Here is a 23,623-nt window from a genome sequence, read left to right on the forward strand (position 1 = left end):
TCCAGATATATCCGCGAAATTCGCCCGCACTGAAATAATAATTTGGCGTGTTGGATAATAAATCTCTCGCCCTACGGGCTCGTCAAAATACGGCACAATTCGTAAACACAACCAGCAATACCACACAACAAAACTTCTGATAAGATATATTTATTTGAGTATATTCTGAAACTCTAATCGATCTTCAAACTTCCCCTCAGGCCATCCGCAGAAAACAGGATGATGTTGTCCAAAAGGACCTTTTGGGCTTTCATTATTGCTTTCTGTAAGCACTGTTCTCTTTATCTAATGGAGTATCAAGTTAAGAGACTAAATGTGTTACTTAAACCTATTCAATAGGATTGGAATTAGTTAATTTTAGAAACTCGGTTTTTGTTCTCATGAAAATAGCCCGCATGTTAATTCCTTAAATATCCAGGCGTGCATTAAATAACTCGCGAGAAAGTAAATGATATGCGCACGGGAGACACACTGTGGATAACCCCGGCTGGAGGGCATTAAGAAAATATAGTTACTGTTCCTTGGGAAATTACGAGAAAACACAGCACTCAAGTTGATTTCTGCTTCTCTCTCGAGTCTGGTTGGTTTTATTCGCAGCAGATCACGACCATGTTTGTGCCGTAATTTATGCGGCGCCTGAAGTCAACAAAAAAAATGCATTAGCGGTTTTACTGTTTCAATTTTTGCCTACATTATACTGAAAAACGATGATTTCCAAAATTGTACAAAAAAGAAAAAGGGCCCCATTCACTGCGCTCAGCATCTTTAACTTTTCACTTTTGTTGTTTGGCATCAAACGCGCGCTCGCGTAATGTCATTTACATTTTATACGAGAACAGTCTGCCCAAAAGGCGCTTAATTAAAAATTCCACTCATCAAATTTTGATAGCAACCTGAAACAACAAAAGAAAAAGAGTGTGTAGCTTACGAATTGAATTATCGTAATAAAAATAGACAAGAGCTTCGGGTGCCGGCTACGATGTCTTCTCGCTTTTAATTTCATTTTTTTTTTTTTTTGCACTCAGAAAGAATCTGCAATATGTTTTGGGTGCTTAATTTCAAAATCAGGTGGTTAAAGACATCTAGATTTATCTGAATATTTACCAGTTAGGTTTCAGTGAGTAATCCGTCTGAGTTACGTTGGCCAATTTCTCAATCGTTTAATGTAATGGTCTCCGAATGGCTGGTGATCATTTCTTTTATTCTAGTCACCTCCATGTTTGATTCAGGGGGGGTGACAGTGTAGGGGGGAAAATTAAGGTTCATCAAAACGTCATATTGAGCGTTCCCTGAAACGACTTTGAAAAGAGCTTCTAGTCGAGATGCTATCTTTTCATAGCCTTGGCGACATTGACATATTTCACGATCTCAGTTAGGAACCTTACTGACTGTCCTATCTTTTTCTCTTGATTTCATAAGCAGCTGGGCTAATGGCGGAAGTATGCCTTCACAGAGTTGTGCCACAGTTTCCCTAAGCCAACTTTTCCAAGCTCCAAAAGGGCATTATGTGGAGTTGAATTTCACCTTAAAGATTTCTGGTAGAAAGCCCTGCAGTGATGATATGTACCCTTGGGTTTCGTGATGGATACAACGTGTCGGCCAATCTCCTTGGCAGATTTTGTGGGAGAAAGATTTCTGGTATCGTGCGATCTAGTGGACATCAAAGTAATCCTAAGAAATTCTTTACAACTTTAAGTTTTCGTATTCACAACATTCTTGTAGTTTTCAGAGTGACTTTTACTCATAAAAAGACCAGTCCTTGCTTATCCTGTGTGTCAAACTGACATGCTCTTTTTAATGTGTAAAGAACCTTAGAGACTACCCTTATCATGAAACTATCTCTAAAGCTATCCCTCCCATTGCCAATGTTCTAACAATTTCTTGCAATCAAAATACAACAGTACTACAGTTTACATCGCTAACTCTATGTATTCATTAATCAATTTTCAGCTCCCATTGACTACTGGCCATAACTTCCAGTTCCTGACTAGATCCTCAGAAATTGGTCCACTTCAAGTTCCAACAGTCCACTCCAGGCCACTCCACTGCTTCCCAGCTAACACATAACAAGTCAAGGCTGACTCCTTCCAGATTGATTCTGAAAGAGAAAATACTGAAGATGTGGGGAATTGGACTGTTTGGGAAGATTAGACCACAAATCGAGTTTCTCTTCACTTCTTTCCAATGTCTGCTACATCTTGTTACATGCATTTACTCTGATGATCATCTGGGAATGAGTCAGTAAGAACACACTGATGGAAGACAAAAACAACAGGTCAGAGAATTCCTTGTGGGTTGGACGAGAGGGACTATAATATAAAGCACTGGTTGAACCTCATTTTAAATTTCAGACAGAAGTCTGGTGACTTCTCATTCGGCTTAATTTAATGTAGTTAGCTAAGTTAGTTGGGTCCCCTGGGGTTGGCTGGGCCTCCCTTTTTTCTTCCCTTAATTTTAATAGGGTTCCTTTTCAGGTACTTTCGGCTTAGGTTAGGTTTCGGCTTAAGATTCTTCTTTAGACAATTTCGGCCTTGATTCTACAACACGACTGCATCAACTGTGCACATATCCTCCAGGACTACAATGGCTCTTCAACCATGGACATCAACATCCACCCTTCCGCGCTGGAGCTCCCTGCTTAGTAGCGCCTCAAATATCAATTTTATAATGTTTCACCCGATAGCAGCAATTCCATAGACTGCAATCTAGTGAAGCATTTTCAACCAAATTATATTGTAAAAATTATTGTGGCAACCCATTTTGGCCAAAGGTTCAACCAGACATCGATTTAGTTACTATATATTTAACTGGATAAATTAGGCCATTCAACTGGGAAGTGTGCTCATTTGCCACTTCTATCATGTTTACTGGTTTAACTCCAGTTGAAGCCGCTTGTCAAGGCTTCATTTAGTGGGAAATAGGGAACTGCACACACCAGCTTAGGTCACAGAGAATATAAACTAGGCTAAGTGTATGCTGTATTTTGACAGCATAATAGCTGTCAGTCCAAATTGCGGGCCAATTAATGTCGAAAATACAACACATCAACCAACATCATGGAGCAGAAAAGGAATCACACTGGAGAGGAGACAACAAAATATAGTTTTAAGAAATGGCCCAGTATTAATATTTGCTTTTCAATCATACATTAAGCCAATTGTTTGACGAGTCAGCTTACAGGCTGTCACCAAATTTGGCAAAATCAACTTCTCACTCAACATTCCAGCCTCATGTGCACAGCAACCAACCCACAGAAAGGTAGGGCAAGGTCTGCCAGATGTCACCAGGTGAGTGGGTTTTATTTTATTCCGAGTTCGGCTTTTAGCTTCAAATTCACTTCGGCTATCACTCCGGCCTTCGATTTCAACACCTATTGGCATCCAATTTACCGTATATAAGCTTGGTAACGACCTTGAATCGTTAGCTAGCTACCATCTGGGACACCATTAATGTTCTAATCGGGATGTCAACATTTACTGACACAAGAACACTTGAGGTTTCCACAGATGCTAAATTTTTCATATAGGAAAGCGCATCCTACCCTAGACGATTAACTAATAAAACGATTCATGTAACATTTTCAAAAATAAAAATCGCAAAACTCTGTGTTTTTGTGTCTTACTCTGAAATAAATTGGCTACAAAGTACAATTAACATAATATTGACTAATACCACATTTTTTTCCAGAAAGAAGGTAAGTGCTACTAACATCTTTTATTTCAGGATTTCTGGGCCCATTTGGAGGCAAAATTGCACTCAACTTTTCTTCTAGGGCAGCATGAAGAGGCCCATTTTCGGGGGCAAATGTGCTTCTTGGCAGTTGAATGACCCTCGCTCAGTTTGAGAAACCACTTTAAGTGCACTTTCAGAGACTAGCTCATTTTCGGGAGCTAACATTTCCACTTCCATAAAAGATGATATTACTAACCGTTACTAATTCCAGGAAAGATGATGCTGTAGCTGATCTCATGGACCAGTTAAGATAGATATGAAGAGAACTCTATTCATCTCAAGCTCTTTCTGCAGATGGTAAGTTGCAGTTGACTGTAGCTTTGTGTGTGTACATAACAGCATGCATGCTTTGGTTTTTTCAGGTCGTCTTTTTAGTGAGATCATCAACACAAGGCTATGGAAAATAAGGTAAAATATAACAAAAGCATAAAGATATTTGTAACCATTTTACCTGCTAATAGAAAATTCAGATTTTAAACAGTTGAATACCTTTAAGGGGTAAATTATGCAACAAGTTAATTAACAAAGCATTTAAAGGCAGTTTTTCAGAATAAATTGACGGAGTATTGGTCTCATTTTAAAAAAATGATTCAAGGTTTTTGGGGGGCATTAAGCCACTAGAGAAAATTCAGTGACTAAGTTATCAACAGTTAGCTTTAAAAAAAACAAATTATCCAACTAGTCAATCACGTGCAAAAAGTTCAAGTACACTTGGCATGCTGTAGAAGGAAATCTCTTATTAAACCTTTGCATAGTTTTAATCTTACTAGGCCCTTTGCAACTAGAGAGAAAATGGTTAACTTGAAATACAACAATACAGCTGCTTACTACCCAGAAGAAACCAGCCTACAGCCCTTAAAACACCATGTCCCTTCTCTGGATCAACTGCAACTATACGAAGTCCATCAAGCACCACCTAGTCCTTCACTTCAACCACTGTGGAAGGCAACAAAATTAAGCCCAAGAGGCAAGAACTAGTATAATAAGTCCTTCCATCTCCCCTTCAGAAGACCAACAAGACTTAAGACTAGGAGGGGAACTGGAACCTTTATCCCTCCTTACAGCTTCTATGGAAGACAAAAACACTTAAAGCTACAAGGCAAGAACTGCAAATGTTAGACATCTACTTTAGCTCCAATGCAGAATAACAAGACTTGGACGCTAGACATGGAATCTTGAGTCTTTCGTTTCAGCTCCTTCCGAAGACATCAACAGTTAAAGCTTCCAGACAAGAAATGGAATATTTTAGTCCTCTACTTCATTTTCACTGAAGACAACAAGACATCAAGCAAAGCAGCAAGAAATGAAATAGTTAGTCCTTCAATTCAGCTCCTAAAAAAGACAACATTACTTTAGCTCCTATAGACCACAGCAACACTTGAAGCTATTAGGCAAGAAATGGAATACTTCAGCTTCTATATAAAAAAAAACAAGACTTCAAGCAAAGAGGCAAGAACTGGAATGTTCAGAACTTCACTTTAGATCTTATAGAAGAAGACTCTTGAAGTTGCAAGAAAAGAGTGCCTTGTTTACTCCTTTACTTCACCTCATAAAGGGGAAGGAACAGATTTGAGGCTAAGAGGCAAGGCCTGGAATATTTAGTCTTTTACTACAACTCCTTTGGTAGACAGACAAGACTTGAAGATAAGAAGCAAGAACTGGATTATGTATTCCTTAACTTTAGTACCTTGAGAAGACGAGAAGACAAGACTTGAAGCTAAGAAGCAAAAGCTGGAATGTCCAGTGGTTTCAATTGGCTCCTACAAAAAAGAATGCTGCCAAAGTATTACAAGGAAAATCTATGGACCCAATTGTGTTGTACCTCTACTTGTTATATCCCTACCTGAAACTCTTTCTCTAACAAGGTTGCTAGGGTCTGTAGTTATCTTCCTTAATGGCCGCTATCTTACTGAAATAGACTCTATCCTCTTGTTCTATAAATATTGATTTCATCTCTGTCATTTCTCTCTTTATTACAGCCAACTAAATCTTTGCCAGTATGGAATACTATTCCATTGTTTAAAAGCTTTCTTTTACATTCTCAGATGTGCAGCTCGCTTTCAAGGGGGCAACTGCTGACAGAAATTATTGCAGACTGATAACCCTCTCACTGCCAAGGTTTCGTGGAATAATACTCTTCACTGTCTGCCAGTTTTTAAGATGTTAGCTTGGAGAATTTGGTTTTGGATCAACTAATAACTCCCTGGTTGATGTGTTCCTTTATTCCTCATCACCTGTCTGCTTGATATTGTGTTGATAATGTAAGGAAAATTCTGTCCTGGTCACTCATCAGAATTAAAGAGATAAATTAGCTTCTAGATTAAGTAGAGTGAGCTGTACAAAACCACCTTACACAATGTACATGTACATCCCCAGCACTTTCTTCAAAGTGCTTACATGTTTTATCGCTATGAGCCAAAGATCTGCAATTCAGATTTGCACACATAGCAATGAAGATCTGCATCAGGTTTTGTAGTGAGTCATCACAAAAGTTCCAACAAAGTTTTCGGCAATCATTTTAAGTGATTGACCTTGTAACGGTTCTTAAAGCAGCTACTACATATCCCAACATAATTATTCTCTCTATAAGCGCTAATTACAAAGTACTGACATGTAGTTCCAAGCATAGCCATGCTGATTTTCACCGTTCGAATCAAGCCGTCTTTTCCAGGAAACAATCTTTCAACTCTTCCCATCGGCCACTTTCCTCTCGACACCTTGTCTTCAGAAATCAGCATTACATCTCCAATCTTGAGGGCTGGTTGTTCATTCACCCACTTCTTTCTGACGGATAACTGATGCAAGTACTCTCCCCGCCACCGTTGCCAGAAATGGTTAATAACCTTCTGCTGGTACAGATATCGCTGCCTTGTTGTGCTTTTGTTTGCCGAAATTTCATCTACGAAGTCCGGTAAGTTAAACAGGGATCTTCCAATAGCAAGATGAGCTGGTGTTATAGGCGTTAGATCTCTTATGTTGTCACTTATTGTGGTGAGCGGTCTCGAGTTAATAACGGCTTCAATCCTGGCAAGGATGGTGGCCAACTCCTGATAGGACAACAGCGCTTTGCCCAAGATCTTGCGAAGAGGTTCCTTCACTGAATGCACCAGCCTTTTCCACCAGCCACCATGCCAAGGGGAGTGCTCGACAACAAACTTCCACTTGATTCCCTTGGAGGTCAATTTGGCCTGGAGCTCTTCCTGATCTATCCTGTCCCACAATCCTTTTTTGACAGATGACCCTTGTGTGAACAACTGTTGGATCTCACGGTCAGCGCATTTGAACGTCTTTGCATTGTCAGATCAGATGGTTCTACAGAGCCCTCGTCTACTGATCATACGAAGAAATCCCTGAAAGAACTCTTTAGTGGACAAGTCATCCGTAAGCTCTAGATGGGTCATGCGGGAGGAGGCACAAGTGAAGATGCATATGTAGGCCTTTTCTGGGGAGGCACTGCCGCGTACGAACAATGGCCCTGCAAAGTCTTCACCAACGTGAGTGAAGGCTGGAGACAATGACACCCTCTCTGATGGCAGTGGCGCCATTTTCTGTGAACATGGACCAACTCGTTGACGTCGACAAACAAGGCACTTTTCCAGGATTCTTTTAACTTCGCGATGTCCCTTGGTGAGCCAGATCTCTTGTCGTGGAACCGAAAGAGTGCCCTCAGGTCTAGCATGAAGTAACTCCTTGTGCACACTTTGTATGATTTTCTCAACTACCGCATGCCTATGTGGTAAGATTATTGGACGTTTGGTACCCTCTGACAAGTCTGAGTGCTGTAATCTACCTCCTACCCACAGCAAGCGATCTCTCTTGTCGTAATAAGGATCCAATTTTAATATAGCACTGGTGTTTGGTAAAGGAAGGTCCTCCTCCAGCCTTTCATACTCTGCTTGGTACACCTCTTGTTGTATCTCCTGGTACCACCTCAACTTGGCATCTTGCAGCTCCTCGGCTGACAGCTCTTTGGAACCTGCACTTATTCCTGACTTAAAAGCTCGAACACCTCGAAGCACAAGTGCTGTTACCCGGATTAGAATCAGCCACTGCTCATATCAAGATGGATCAATTACTGGTTCCATAGTAATCAACGCGCACGCTCTTGTCACCCTTTGTTTTCTTTCTTTCTCCACAGACTCGGTCAATTCGTATGGCGACTCTCGTTGTTCAGCCAGGCATTGAGAAGATAACCAGCACGGTCCACACCACCACAACTTGCTATCAGCTAAGACATTTACGGGCACTCCACGTGTAAGTAAGTCAGAAGGATTGTCCTCCCCTGAACAATGTTTCCAATTGTGTGGGTCCCATGTGGACTGAATCTCAGCAACGCGGTTCGCTACAAATGTCTTCCACTGGCTACTTGAACTTCTGATCTACTGAAGAGTTACCATGCTGTCAGTCCAGTACACTACCTGCTCTACTTTGAGTGTTAACACTAGGGATTCAACAAACTTCAGCAATCTTGCGTTAACACCGGCTGCAAGTAACTCTAATCTCAGTAACGATACAGCCTTTGCGGGAGCCACCCTTGATTTGGACATGACAAGATGTGTTGACGCATGGGCGGTTTCATCCAAGCACTTGATATAGACTGCCGCACCGTATGCCATAGGTGAAGCATCACCGAAGCCATGGAGCTCTATTCTAGAACTTCATCCAATGTTTTCCATGAAATAGCGGGGAATGGTGATACAACTTAACTGTGAAAGTTCTGATTTCCACGACCTCCACTGCTTAGCAATATCCTCATCTGACTGGTCCTCCCACTGTAAACCCTTCTACCATAGTTCTTGGAACAACATTTTCGCTCTGATTGTAAATGGTGTGATTAGTCCCATAGGGTCAAAAACCCTCGATGCAATGGTCAACAGACTTCTCTTCGTTTCCGGGTCACGAACGGCCAGCATACTTGGAGGCACATTAAAGAGGAAGCAGTCAGTTAGTTTATTCCAACATATTCCCAGTGCCTTGAGCGGTTCCCTTGCATTGAAATCAACAGTACTGGACTCTGCCTGATCTTGCTCTGCAATGTGGCTAAGGACCTTCTTCGAATTACTGGCCCACTTTGTCAGATGAAATCCACCTCGTTCCATCATCGCACTTAAGGACTGCTGTAACTTCACTGTATCTTCAACATTATCAGCACCACTAAGGCGGTCATCCACGTACATGTTCGACAGGACTTCCCTTGATGCATCAGGGAACTCTTCACTGCATTTCTTAGCATGGCTTTGAACTGTGGCAATGGCCAGGATGGACTACAATTAACACCAAATGCCAACCTTTGCAGCTTGTACACTCCCGGTGGTTTATCACTTTGTAGACCCCTCCAAAGATATCGTAGAGCGTCCTGGTCTCGTTCATCAACCTTGATCTGGAGGAACATCTTTTCAACATCAGGCGTAAGTGCAATACTACGTGCTCGGAAGCGAAGTAATACTGATACCAGGTTAGGTTGAAGTGCTGGCCCTGACAGAATACAGTCATTGACAGATACCTCATGCTTGTCATATGCTGAAGCATCAAAAACAACAGGGCATTTTGTAGTTTTCTTGTCCTCTCGAAAGACTGTGTGATGAGGTAAATACCTGACCTTCTCGTTATCATCAACAGCTTCCTTTACTTCTACGGCAAGTCCCTTATCTACGTATTGGTTGATGGTATCCTTGTAAGCATTGGCTTTCGCTGGGTTTCTTCTAAGCTGTCTTTTGACACTCTCAAGTCTCTTGGCTGCCTGGAGGTAGTTTGACTTGAATGGCAGAGCATCACTTTTCCATAACAGCGGTACTTCATAATGCTCACCATCAAACTTCAGTCCCTCGTTGAGCTGTCTAACAGACTCTTCTTCCTCTAAGGACATGGCCGTATTCCTTTTATCTACAATTCCAATAGATTCCAGCTCCCAAGAATGCTTAAGAATGTCTGTAACTGGATCAATGCACACAGTAGACAGCATGGATTGAGTGTTCTTGGAAGGAAGACCCTGAATGGGTCCTCCTACAATCCATCCAAGTGTTGACTCTACTGCTGTGGGAGCATGAGTGGTTTCCCCTTTCTTGCATTTACCACTCATAAATGAAAAGTAAAAGTCTGCCCCTATCAAAGTATCGACGTTAACTGGTCCACGAGGGAACGAGTCGGCAAGTATCAAGTTCCGCAGGTGGGGATAATCTTCTAGCCTGAGCTCCACTGGTTCTAGTGGTGTGCAGATCTTGTCAATGGTGAGGGCCTCCATGCTAACTGGCGTTGAAACGTTTTCTTGAACAGAGGCAAGTGAGATCCGGACTTTCTTCATTCTCTTCGTTTGACTGGTTTCTCCCCCTAACATGGAGACACTAAGGACCTCAGAAGGTCCATCAAGGGCAAATGATTCGGCAGCCTTCTTGGTGATATAAGACCTCTGGCTTCCTGAGTCAAACAAAACCCTTACAGGTGCTCTCTGGAAATCGTCTGAAACCAGCATGGTGGTCCCAGTCTGTAATAAGGTTTGTTGCATCTTGGAGTTGTATGAAGCCACGAATCCACTTAACGTTGTATGTCCCTTTTCTTCCATGGCAGGATCCCAGTCACCATGAAGTACATTGTGGTGATGCCGGCCACATCCTTCAACTTTGCACTTGGGTTGGCGGCAGACTGAAGAATAGTGGAAAGTATTTGCAGGCTTTAAACAGTTAAAACACTGCCGGCTCTCCCTTACTAACTGCCAACGTTTGTCAACTGACTTTCGTTCAAGCTCTGGACATATAAAGATTTCATGTCCCTGCTCCTTACACACATGGCAAGCTGCATAACTTCTCCAATTTGTCTCACTTGCTAGTAGAGCGGCTGCTGAAAACACTTTCTCCCGGGTGTTCCTTGCCCCAGCCCCATCCTTGTCTCGTCCCCACTTCCTCTAGCTGTCCCACCATTCTCACCAATCATATAAGCATTCCTTTTGCCGGCCTCCTTGGAAATCATTTGTTTATTCAGGAACTTGAAGAAAAGTTCAAGATCAACACTTTCTTCGTTGGTGTCAGTTAGTTCTAATTCCCATTTCTCGGATAACTCAGGTGGAAGTTTGGTTTCCAATATTGGAAGGAGGATACAAGAATGGGTCATTGGTTTTTCGTCTAGGGCCTCCAGTGCTCTAATCCGATTCTTTAGAGTATCATGGAGATCTCGCAAAAACTCTACTCCTTCGTTGGATCTGGACAATTGACTTGACTAGAGATGAAATAATTATTCTTTTCCTACCAAAGCGATGTTTCAGAGCATCAACAGCATGCTGATAATTAGCACTAGTGACTTCAAATCCTTCGATTGTATGATAAGCAATCCCTTCAAGCACTGAACACAGGTAGGTGAACTTTTGAACAGCTGGCACGTTGTCATTATCATGAATAGCAACCTCAAATTGGTCCCAAAAATTTTGAAATTTTAAAATCATCTCCATCAAACTTGGATAACTCAAGTTTTGGTAATTCTAAATGACTGTGTTTGCTCCGCTGAACCCGAAGCAGTTTGTACGTCTACCTTGGAAACTGCCTGAATAGATATATACTCTTGAGCTATGTCTAAAGCATTATCAATCACTCGTTGATAGTCACTCCACCTTTGAGCCTCTTCAGCTACTTCATCATCAGAAATAAGAGCAATAATTTCCTCTCTTAACTCACTGCAACTCTCCATGTAACCATTCAACTTTTGAACACGATTTTCCATTCTATGACGTTGTTGCTGGGGCTTTTGCTTGTCTTGAGTATTACTTGTAACACAGCATTAATGTCCATCTTGAGGATCATTTCTTTCCTTCTTAACAACTGAAAATTACTTAACTGATGATTAGGAGACTGTGACGACAAAAGTTCACCAGATGATGCTGCAGGCACGTTGTCAGCTGGCAAGGCCTGTTTAGAGCCTATATGAGTCGATCCCTTACTTTTGTTTTGCAAAGATGGAAGATTAGATTCTTGTTGTTTTATAGCAACAATAAGTCGAGCCATGAGAGCTGATTTCTTTCCTTTTGCTGGTAATCCTCTCCTTTGTAACTCGGCTTTGACTTGGGAAAGACATTTCACTCACAATTTCCTCCGCTGACGATGCACAGTTGTCTGCCATATTCAATCCTGTAATCGTTCATCTCGATGTCTACTTTTCTGCTTAGTGTCTTGCTTCCCCAAAGGTTTCTCAGATCCGGCTCCGAAGGACCATGTTTTGTTCAGACTACTAAATAACTTCAACTTTCGACAATGGTTTAAATCACTCCTTTTAATCCAACGAAAAGACTGCTAACTTCAAGCGAAAAGCCCATGTTCCTATATCCCATAGTACTAACACAACAAAAATGTCCTTAGTAGGGTGGTCTCATCACAAGTCCAGTCTCACTGGGGGGGCGTGATATCCTCCCACTGCGGGTCTGGGCCCGAAGAACCACCAAATAAAGAAATAAAAAAGATTTCAAGGCCTGATTAACAGCTTTACAATAGATCAGCCAATTTAATACAAGACATGCTTTGCTGTAACGACAAAGGACAGACTTAAAATCAACGGAGGTGAGTATCACTCAAAACTTTTGTGGGATTCAAACCCATAACAGTTGCAAAAATAAGAACAAAAACAAAAAAAGTTAAAGATCTTTTGGTCTCAGTGGGATTCAAACCCATTCAAGTAAGTGCTTAAAGCCTTTAGGCAAGACTGTGCACTAGTGCAACTGTAACTATGTCAGAACTAAATTAATGCTGCTGATGAAGACAGTCAACAGCCCTGACACATATCATGAAGGGATCAATCATCACAACATCCCAAAGTCAGCCACAAGGAAACTACACTGGACAAGCAGATTTAAGGTGGGTAGATGACTATAGCATTACAACAACCTCGTATTTGAACAGACAGCCTCTCAGGACAAAGTTCCCTTGTGCATAACAAGGAGTTTTGAAGATCCCAGTCAAGTTTCCATTTGTGTCCCAATAAAAGTATTCCTAAGGAATTCCTTACAACTTTCAGTTTTCATATTCACAACATTCTTGAAGTTTTCAGAGTGACTTTTACTCCTAGAGCATGTCAATTTGTCACACAGGATAAGCAATTCCTTGCTTATCCTGTGTGACAAATTGACATGCTCTATTTAGTGTGTAAAGGAAACCTTAGAAACTAGCCTAATCATGAAATTCTCTCTAATGCTCTCTCTCCCATTGCCAATGTTCAAACAATTTCTTGCAATCAAAATATAACAGTACTACAGTTTATATCACTAACTCTATATAAAATTATTCATTAATCAATTTTCAGCTCCCATTGACTACTGGCCATAACATGCGGTTCCTGACTCAATCCTCACAAACTGGTCCACTTCCAGTTCCAACTGTCCACTCCACTCCACTCCAGTCCACCCCAGTCCAGTCTGATCTAGTCCGTTCCAGTCACCTTTCCTTTTCTCACTGCTTCCCAGCTAACACATACCAAGTCAAGGCTGACTCCTTCCAGATTGATTCTGATGGAGAAAATACAAAGATTTGGGGAATTGGACTGTTTGGGAAGATGAGACCACAAATCGAGTTTCTCTTCACTTCTTTCCAATGTCTGCTACATCTTGTTACATGCATTTACTCTGATGATCATCTGGGAATGAGTCAGTAAGAAGACACTGATGGAAGACAAACTCAACAGGTCAGAGAATTCCTTGTGGGTTGGACGAGAGGGACTATAATATAAAGCACTGGTTGAACCTCATTTTAAATTTTAGACAGAAGTCTGGAAATTTGTCATTCGGCTTAATTCAATGTAGTTAGCTAAGTTAGTTGGGTCCCCTGGGGTTGGCTGGGCCTCCCTTTCTTCTTCCCTTAATTTTAATAGGGTTCCTTTTCAGGTACTTTCGGCTTAGGTTAGGTTTCGGCTTAAGATTCTTCTTTAGACAATTTCGGCCTTGATTCTACATCACGACTGGATGAACTGTGCACATATCCCCCAGGACTACAATGGCTCTTCAACCATGGACATCAACATCCACTCTTCCACGCTGGAGCTCCCTGCTTAGTAGCGCCTCAAATACCAATTTTATAATGTTTCACCCAATAGCAGCAATTCCATAGACTGCAATCTAGTGAAGCATATTACATATATTGTACAAATTATTGCGGCAACCCATTTTGGCCAAAGGTTCAACCAGACATCGATTTAGTTCCTATATATTTAACTGGATAAATTAGGCCATTCAACTGGGAAGTGAGCTCATTTGCCACTTCTATCATGTTTAGTGGTTTAACTCCAGTTGAAGCCGCTTGTCAAGGCTTCATTTAGTAGGAAATAGGGAACTGCACACACCAGCTTAGGTCAAAGAGAAAATAAACTAGGCTAAGTGTATGCTGTATTTTGACAGCATAATAGCTGTCAGTCCAAATTGCGGGCCAATTAATGTCGAAAATACAACACATCAACCAACATCATGGAGCAGAAAAGGAATCACAATGGAGAGGAGAAAACATAATATAGTTTTAAGAAATGGCCCAGTATTAATATTTGCTTTTCAATCATACATTAAGCCAATTGTTTGACAAGTCAGCTTACAGGCTGTCACCAAATTTGGCAAAATCAACTCCTCACTCAACATCCCAGCCTCGTGTGTACAGCAACCAACCCACAGAAAGGTAGGGCAAGGTCTGCCAGATGTCACCAGGTGGGTGGGTTTTATTTTATTCCGAGTTCGGCTTTTAGCTTCAAATTCACTTCGGCTATCACTCCGACCTTCGATTTCAACACCTATTGGCATCCAATTTACTGTATATAGGCTTGGTAACGACCTTGAATCGTTAGCTAGCTACCATCTGGGACACCATTAATGTTCTAATCGGGATGTCAACATTTACTGACACAAGAACACTTGAGGTTTCCACAGATGCTAAATTTTTCATATAGGAAAGCGCATCCTACCCAAGACGATTAACTAATAAAATGATTCATGTAACATTTTCAAAAATAAAAATCGCAAAACTCTGTGTTTTTGTGTCTTACTCTGAAATAAATGGGCTACAAAGTGCAATCAACATAACATAAACTAATACCACATTTTTTCCAGAAAGAAGGTAAGTGCTACTAACATCTTTTATTTCAGGATTTCTGGGCCCATTTGGAGGCAAAATTGCACTCAACTTTTCCTCTAGGGCAGCATGAAGAGGCCCATTTTCGGGTACAAATGTGCTTTTTGGCAGTTCAATGACCCTCGCTCTGTTTGAGAAACCACTTTAAGTGCACTTTACAGACTAGCTCATTTTCGGGAGCTAACATTTCCACTTCCAGAAAAGATATTACTAACCGTTACTAATTCCAGGAAAGATGCTGCTGTAGCTGATCTCATGGACCAGTTAAGATAGATATGAAGAAAAGAACTCTATTCATCTCAAGCTCTTTCTGCAGATGGTAAGTTGCAGTTGACTGTAGCTTTGTGTGTGTACATAACAGCATGCATGCTTTGGTCTTTTCAGGTCGTTTTTTTAGTGAGATCATCAACACAAGGCTATGGAAAATAAGGTAAAATATAACAAAAGCATAAAGATATTTGTAACCATTTTACCTGCTAATAGAACATTCAGAATTCAAACAGTTGAATACCTTTAAGGGGTAAATTATGCAACAAGTTAATTAACAAAGCATTTAAAGGCAGTTTTTCAGAATAAATTGACGGAGTATTGGTCTCATTTTAAAAAATGATTCAAGCTTTTTAGGGGGCATTAAGCCACTAGAGAAAATTCAGTGACTAAGTTATCAACAGTTAGCTTTAAAAAAAAACAAATTATCCAACTAGTCAATCACATGCAAAAAGTTCAAGTACACTTGGCATGCTGTAGAAGGAAATCTCTTATTAAACCTTTGCATAGTTTTAATCTTACTAGGCCCTTTGCAACTGGAGAGAAAATGGTTAACTTGAAATACAACAATACAGCTGCTTACTTCCCAGAAGAAACCAGCCTACAGCCCTTAAAACACCATGTCCCTTCTCTGGATCAACTGCAACTATACGAAGTCCATCAAGCACCACCTAGTCCTTCACTTCAACCCCTGTGTAAGGCAACAAAATTAAGCCCAAGAGGCAAGAACTAGTATAATAAGTCCTTCCATCTCCCCTTCAGAAGACCAACAAGACTTAAGACTAGGAGGGGAACTGGAACCTTTATCCCTCCTTACAGCTTCTATTGAAGACTAAAACACTTAGAGCTACGAGGCAAGAACTGCAAATTTTAGCCCTCTACATCAGCTCCTATGCAGAATAACAAGACTTGGACACAAGACTTCATTTAGTGGGAAATAGGGAACTGCACACACCAGCTTAGGTGACAGACAATAAACTACTTGTATAATTGTTTGATAGCATAACAGCTGTCAGTTCAAATTCTGGGCAAAAATATAACACATCAACTAACATTATGGAGCAGATGAGGAGTCACAATGGAGAGGAAACCTCATATTAGTCTTAAGAAATGGCCCAGTTAAAATATTTGCTTTTGATTCATACATTAAAGCAATTGTCTTAAAAACCAGCTTCCAAGCTGTCTTCAAAATGCTGGGGAATAGAATACTCTTCTCTTGACATATTGGATCACAGAGGCCTCATGTGTGCAGCAACCAACCCTTACAAAGGTAGGGCAAGGTCTCCAAGTTGTCACCAGGTGGGTGTGTTTTATTCTATTCCGAGTTCGGCTTTCGGTTTGAAATTCACTATGGCTATCATTCCGTCTTTCGATTTCAACATCAATTGGCATCAAATTTACTGTCTAAGAGCTTGATAACGACCCTTACTCATTAACTAGCCAACCTCTTAAACCTGATCTGGGACACCCTGAGTGTTCCAATCGGGGTGTTGACATTTACTGACACAGGAACACTTCAGGTTTCTGCAGATGCTTAATTTTTCATTTAGGAAATTTAAAGTGCATCCCACCCTTAGCAAGAATTTAACAAGCAACTGATTGTAATATTTTCAAAAAGTAGAGAAAAACAACCTGTGTGTGTTACTCTTCTTCAGAAACCTACCTTCAGACTTTAACTACAAGATTACTAATTTATTTACTTTTCAGGGATTTAATTCTAGCAGCTCCGAGCCCATTTTTTGGAGCAGACCTGAAGATTGATGGTTCCATAACATAAAAAAAATTAATGTGTCACCAAAATATACACATGCAAATTCATTGAAAACTTAAGAATGATGTTCATATAAAAAATTCTTAAAAAAAGACTGTCTCTCTATGTGTCACTTTCTTAGAAAGTCATAGTTACTAACAACTAACTTTTTTCAGGAACAAGGTAAGTGCCATTATCTGGGGCTGACAATTTATTGCATTTTTTTTCAGGACAAGATAAGTGTACTAGCCTATTTTGGTTGCACCATCATTCTCTTACAAATACATACATCATTTTACTTGTTATTTATCACTATGTTAACAAACATTTCTTCAAACAGCAAAAAAGGTGAGTGATACTAATGCCTCCTACATGTACATGCAGATATCAGTGGATAATCATCAAGTTATTAATCAGTATGTTCTCAAACATTTTTTTTAATAGCATTAAAGGTGAGTATCAATAATACTTCTTATATCAGTCTATAACCCATCATGTTCCTAATCAGTATGTTCTCAAACATTTTTTCAAACAGTGAAAAAGGTGAGTATCAATAATACTTCTTATATCAGTCTATAACCCATCATGTTCCTAATCAGTATGTTCTCAAACATTTTTTTAAACAGCAAATAAGGTGAGTATCAATAAATATATCTTATTAACCAAGTGCGAGGGCCATACTGGGAGAATATCAGCCTGAGATCTTGACAGTATGGACCGAGTGCAGCGAGGTCCATACAAAAAAGCTCGAGGGCCGATATTCTTCCAGTACAGTCCTGAGCAAGCTTGGTTAATAGGAGATTTATTATAAGACTGAAGTTCAAAGGGACACAAGTGCGGTATCATTCGGGACCATTCGGGACAGTGGCCGGTCCAATACTTAGAGAATATTGACCGGCAATAGAGCATTTTGATTGGTTGATTTTAGTTATTGGCCCTCTGACTACCCGAGTCATGTAATAATACTTCTTATATCAGTCTATAACCCATCATGTTCCTAATCAGTATGTTGTCAAACATTTTTTTAAACAGCAAAAAAGGTGAGTATCAATAATACTTCTTATATCAGTCTATAACCCATCATGTTCCTAATCAGTATGTTCTCAAACATTTTTTTAAACAGCAAATAAGGTGAGTATCAATAAAGATATCTTATTAACCAAGTGCGAGGGCCGTACTGGGAAAATATCAGCCTGAGATCTTGACAGTATGGACCGAGTGCAGCGAGGTCTGTACAAAAAAGTTCGAGGGCCGATATTCTTCCAGTACAGTCCTGAGCAAGCTTGGTTAATAGGAGATTTATTATAAGACTGAAGTTCAAAGGGACACAAGTGCGGTATCATTCGGGACCATTCGGGACAGTGCCCAGTCCAATACTTAGAGAATATTGACCAGCAATAGAGCATTTTGATTGGTTGATTTTAGTTATTGGCCCTCTGACTACCCAAGTCGTGTAATAATACTTCTTATATCAGTCTATAACCCATCATGTTCCTAATCGGTATGTTGTCAAACATTTTTTTAAACAGCAAAAAAGGTGAGTAACAATAATACTTCTTATATCACTCTTAATAACCCATCATGTTCCTAATCAGTATGTTCTCAAACATTTTTTTAAACAGCAAAAAAGGTGAGTATCAATAATACTTCTTATATAAGTCTTTAACCCATCATGTTCCTAATCAGTATGTTCTCAAACATTTTTTTAAACAGCAAATAAGGTGAGTATCAATAAATATATCTTATTAACCAAGTGCGAGGGCTGTACTGGGAGAATATCAGCCTGAGATCTTGACAGTACCGACCGAGTGCAGCGAGGTCCGTACAAAAAAGCTCAAGGGCCGATATTCTTCCAGTACAGTCCTGAGCAGGCTTGGTTAATAGGAGATTTATTATAAGACTGAAGTTCAAAGGGACACAAGTGCGGTATCATTCGTGACCATTCAGGACAGTGCGCGGTCCAATACTTAGAGAATATTGACCGGCAATAGAGCATTTTGAGTGGTTGATTTTAGTTATTGGCTCTCTGACTGCCCGAGTCGTGTAATAATACTTCTTATATCAGTCTATAACCCATCATGTTCCTAATCAGTATGTTATCAAACAATTTTTTAAACAGCAAATAAGGTGAGTATCAATAATACTTCTTGTATCAGTCTATAACCCATCATGTTTCTAGTCAGTATGTTCTCAAACATTTTTTTAAACAGCAAAAAAGGTGAGTATCAATAATACTTCTTATATATTCTATAACTCATCATATTACTAACCAGTATGTTCTCAAACATTTTTTTAACAGTAAAAAAGGTGAGTGCTAGTTATGTCTCTTATTTCTGTCTATTTCTCATCAAAACAAGGTTAGTCATGGTAACATTTTTATATTGGGAGCTTGAAGTCTTATTTCCAGGGCAAACGACTAGATTAATAACAGGAAAAGGAATTCAGACTACAGACAAACAAACAAACAAATTCTTATTATTTTTCCAGCTCAGACACTCATTCTCAGCCTTTTGAAAAGGTAAGTAAGCTTAACTGTCACAAATACAGTATGCAGAACAGCCTGAAGGCTTTAATTAGTTTCCAGGAAATCTGATCATTTGAAAGCACCAAAATAAACCAGAAGGAATTCATAGATCCTATCCAGGTCAGCATTGAACCCTTTAATTACCTCAAGGAAATTATTAACTCTCCCAAATAATATCACTACAATATCCAGCAAACAGGTAATGAGAACACCCAAACTTGTCAGATAGAAGGTGTTAGGCAAAGGAACTTAAAAAAAACACTTATAACACTCTTGAAATATATGGAGACTGCATGAATCACAAAATGGCATATAATTCTTGTTGTGGTTATACCCATTTGACAGCCTATCAGACCAGTCATGAGCAAACAGTCCTTAGCAGCTATAAAGCCCCATGCTGGAAACAAAAACTTAAAGGTTGGTCCTTTCTCTTTGAGTTTTTAGGATGTAAGTTACACTTCAAGAATAAGGAAGAGACAATCACTATTCATGAGACAAAATAATTTCAGAGAAAGTATCCAGCAATCATGCAGGTTCATTGCTCTGGACTAACTTTCAAATCTAACTCTTGTAACATCCTTTAACAAAAATCTACGTCTTCAAACAAAACAAATCATGTATTCCTTACACTGCTGCTATGTTATTTTTAACGAAAAAAATTAGATAATGGGATTTTGACATTTAAAAGAATTTTGGCACAGTACCTTGTGGTACATTGTTATTATGAGTATACACTTCACAGAGTGTTAGCGTGTTCTTCCACTTTGAATTCAAAGAATCTGCAGATGCTCTGAATACAGTACATCAACCCAAGCAGCAAATGTACATTTAAAAGATATAACTGTGAGTGAAAATTTTGAGTGTTGGTAAAATCAACATTCCAAATAATTCAAAATAGGTTACAAAAATTTAGCACTTAACTAATACTACTTTCTTCACAACATTATTAAAATTATCTGCTGTTTTATTTTTTTTTTCAGCCTCTACAAATGTAGCTACTGGTGCCTAAGAAGGAGATAAGGCATTTTCATAAAGGACAGTAACAAACAAAGGCTGTGTAATTACAGTAGTAAAACATTTTAGGGTAAAACATTGTTAAGCTACCTTCAAACCCAGAGGGTTCAATCACCATAGCACAGGTTTGGGGAACATGGTCCCCATTTTTCCCTATGCGGGGTTTTTTCGGGTTTACGTGTCCAGCCAAGGTGCAATCACCTCTTACACCTTAAAATTAGTGTGCATATTCTCCATACTTTTTTCTTGAAATTTCCAAAGGCACTGACCAGGAGAATTTGAATAAAAACCAAAAGCTTCCTTGCCAAAGTTTTTGATCCAAAATTGACACTGCAAGAACTAATTAGATGCTCTCAATATGTTGTACGATGTAATACATATTTCACCAAGCTGAATGACAATCAACAAATATCAAAAACTTTAACTTGGTATAAAATAATTTTTTGTGTCCAAGAAAACATGCTTAGACTTGAATTAAAATCCGGGGTGTTGGAAATTAAAACATGACATTTCCAAAATTTGGGCATTTTGCACTTGGAACATTCTGAGCTCTCCATAATATTCTTTAAAGCTTATAATCTAACATTAACTAACCTTTTAATCCACTAATTACTTATGGAGAAATCTGAGTGTTTCAGGTCAGGGGATAAAATCCAAAATTAACAAGGTTTTTTTTTTTTTCGGAAAATGATTCAAGTCTTAGCACATTACAATTTTCTTGAAGTACTTAGCTGAGGTTAAAGTTCAGATTTCTCAATCAACATGTTATATAGATTATTTGAACTCTAAAACTTGCTGAAAAGGTTTAATAAATGACTTCTGCAGCAACTCTGCATGTAGTTAGATCCAAAAAACCATATATTAAGTAAAGAATTGTATTTTTTGAACATATCATATCATATTACTCTAATTTAGAGGTTGTCGGACATTCAGGAGGAAATTTAGAATGTTGTTCCCATATAACAGACTGATGTCAAAGCAAAGTAGGTTTGCGATAACTCAAATGTTTTGGGTGGAAGGTATGGGTGGTGGAGTGGTGGTGATGGTAAGGACTAAGAAACAGATTGGGACAGAGGGTGGGCTACTATTGTGGGCGGGGGTTTGCAAATGCGGCTATGACTGAAAAGGATCATGGGAGGTTGGGGAGGTAAAATGTTTGGATGGGTGGGGATTAAATGGGATTGGGTTAGAGATGGGGAGGGTTACAGGCTAGGGTGAGGGTTTTAACCTGGGTAAAGAGGAATAGGGTGGTTGTTATGGTGTTTGGAGATGGTGGGTAAGTGTTTGGTTGGAGTTTTGGTGGGCAGGCAGGCAGGCAGACATTGATTTGAGGCTGAGTTAAGGTTCCTATTTAGGAATAAAGTGGAATGTTTGAGTTGTCTCAAATTTACTTCTGTGTTTTTCATCAGTTTGAAACTTTTTGAGTCATTACTTGTAAATTTTTCAATACTGTTTCCAATTCTTTAAAGGAAATTAGCACCTAAGTTCTTAAGTACATAATTTTTTCCAGTTCTCTTTAAGTTAAAATTTCATTCTTGCTGAGTTAAAAAATGTTGTGGTATGTTTTCCCTTCAATTCAATTATTTATAAAAGATTCCTGTGTTTTAATAAAGTAAGAGTATCACAGTTTGATCAAAAGATGTCTTTTTTGTTTTTTTCCTCCTAATCCCAAACTTCCTATTCTTATTAATTTTTAATCCATGGAAACCTTAGCATGGTCATTTTGTGGAGACTCAAATGTGCTCAAAGAGCCAGAGGAGGTTCTAGACAGTAAATCCAAAATAACAGTTTTGGACAGTTGCATAATAAAAGTGTGAAGTGTTATCATCTGAATAACGGTGGCTCTGGAATAGACTGTTCTGGGTAATGGCAACCAACCCCTTAAAGATTTGAGTGAAAGGAAGAGCCACTTGACTCTTATTTCAAATGTCCTAAACCACTGACTGCTATTCCCTGGTTCAAACCATTCACTGAAAATTCAGGTCAATTGAACACGAGTAAAAAGATGGAAACATTAAAAGTTTTTAAAGCCATGCCGTATACAAGATTAATTGGTGGTCGCCATAGATAGATGTCGCATCCTTGAATTTCTTGATTGGGTTACTATTGCTTCAGACAAAGTTAACTTGCACTCTGGAAGTCCTTGCGAGTAAAATTAAATCTCTTATCTTAAGTAACGTCTAATTAATCGTTTTAATCGCATGGAGCTTTCTTTTAAATGCAAAAGATCTAGGCACTAGAGCGCGTCCACCAAAGAAGTAACGCATTGATCGATCTTTGGCACCTTTTGCTGTGATGTCAAGCGGCATATATCTTTAGAAATCAACACTTTATCATTACTGCGTATGTTACTTGAAGTGTGGTTAAAATACATGTTAGGAGCCTTACTTGTGATCGTAAGCTGTCTGCTTCCCGCATCAACACAAGCTAAATTTTTCCTAACAAGCGAGCGAAGCGCCAAGTAACCCCTCGTGTACGTTTCACGTTCTCTTGGTAAGACTTCGTAGACATGCTATCCCACTCTCTGCTTTCGACGCAAAGCAGCTTCAAAAAGTGAAGTGTCAGAAGATACTTAAGGGCTGTAATAGCCGAGATTATCAGTGTCTGGCCATAACAGCGTGCACATTCATGATCAGGCGCCATTTTGACTGACGCGCAAACGATCCCAGAAGCACTAGCAGATTGCCTAGCTCCTTTGACGTCTGGAAAAACTTAAATGGTTTAGGTATTACGGCATGGTTTATTTACTTGAATTTAGCCGATTTCTTTTATAACGTGATCATTTTTTTCCCAAAAATTCCCTTAGTTGACGGAATATTACAAGCACACCTCTTCACTTAACGACCAGAATCAGGGCTAATGCTTGCTAAAGACGACAAGGATTTATGCATGAACACGGAGGACGGAGCAAAAATTCCTTACAGTCACATGATTTGCCAGGGCATATGGTATTTCGAGGACTGGACTGGACTGGACTGGACTGGAGTGGACTAGTAAAACGCGGACTAGTAAAGCGCGGACTAGTAAAACGCGGACTAGTAGAACGCGGACTAGTAGAACGCGGACTAGTAAAACGCGGACTAGTAAAGCGCGGACTAGTAAAACGCGGACTAGTAGAACGCGGACTAGTAGAACGCGGACTAGTAAAACGCGGACTAGTAAAACGCGGACTAGTAAAACGCGGACTAGTAAAACGCGGACTAGTAAAACGTGGACTAGTAAAACGCGGACTAGTAAAACGCGGACTAGTAAAAC

The 23,623-nt window shown here is 39.6% G+C and overlaps 2 protein-coding genes and 1 long non-coding RNA gene across 4 annotated transcripts; 1 reads left to right on the forward strand and 2 right to left on the reverse strand.

Moving 5' to 3' along the window:
• Positions 1-6,245: 6,245 nt before the first annotated feature.
• On the reverse strand, positions 6,246-8,348 carry LOC148742847 (uncharacterized). The gene is made up of 3 exons (XM_088748822.1): positions 8,127-8,348; positions 7,073-7,781; positions 6,246-6,973 (listed from the first exon to the last, which is right to left on the reverse strand). The coding sequence occupies exons 1-3, from the start codon at positions 8,346-8,348 to the stop codon at positions 6,246-6,248; spliced, it is 1,659 nt and encodes a 552-aa protein (XP_088604948.1).
• A 168-nt stretch (positions 8,349-8,516) lies between these two features.
• Positions 8,517-11,439, reverse strand: LOC148742848 (uncharacterized). Its single transcript, XM_088748832.1, has 4 exons — positions 11,251-11,439; positions 10,653-10,941; positions 9,107-10,371; positions 8,517-8,996 (listed from the first exon to the last, which is right to left on the reverse strand). Exons 1-4 carry the CDS (start codon positions 11,437-11,439, stop codon positions 8,517-8,519), a joined length of 2,223 nt encoding a protein of 740 aa, XP_088604958.1.
• Positions 11,440-13,357: 1,918 nt separating this feature from the next.
• LOC148742849 (uncharacterized) lies at positions 13,358-21,196 on the forward strand. 2 transcript variants are annotated; one of them, XR_016001387.1, is made up of 3 exons: positions 13,358-19,348; positions 19,700-19,771; positions 20,335-21,196. It is a non-coding gene; the product is annotated as an uncharacterized LOC148742849 (long non-coding RNA). The 2 variants fall into 2 exon arrangements; XR_016001381.1 differs by having other exon boundaries at positions 13,358-19,771.
• Positions 21,197-23,623: the final 2,427 nt, after the last annotated feature.

Source organism: Stylophora pistillata, chromosome 1 (assembly GCF_964205215.1).
Source record: "Stylophora pistillata chromosome 1, jaStyPist1.2, whole genome shotgun sequence".
NCBI classification, from domain to species: Eukaryota; Metazoa; Cnidaria; class Anthozoa; order Scleractinia; family Pocilloporidae; genus Stylophora; species Stylophora pistillata.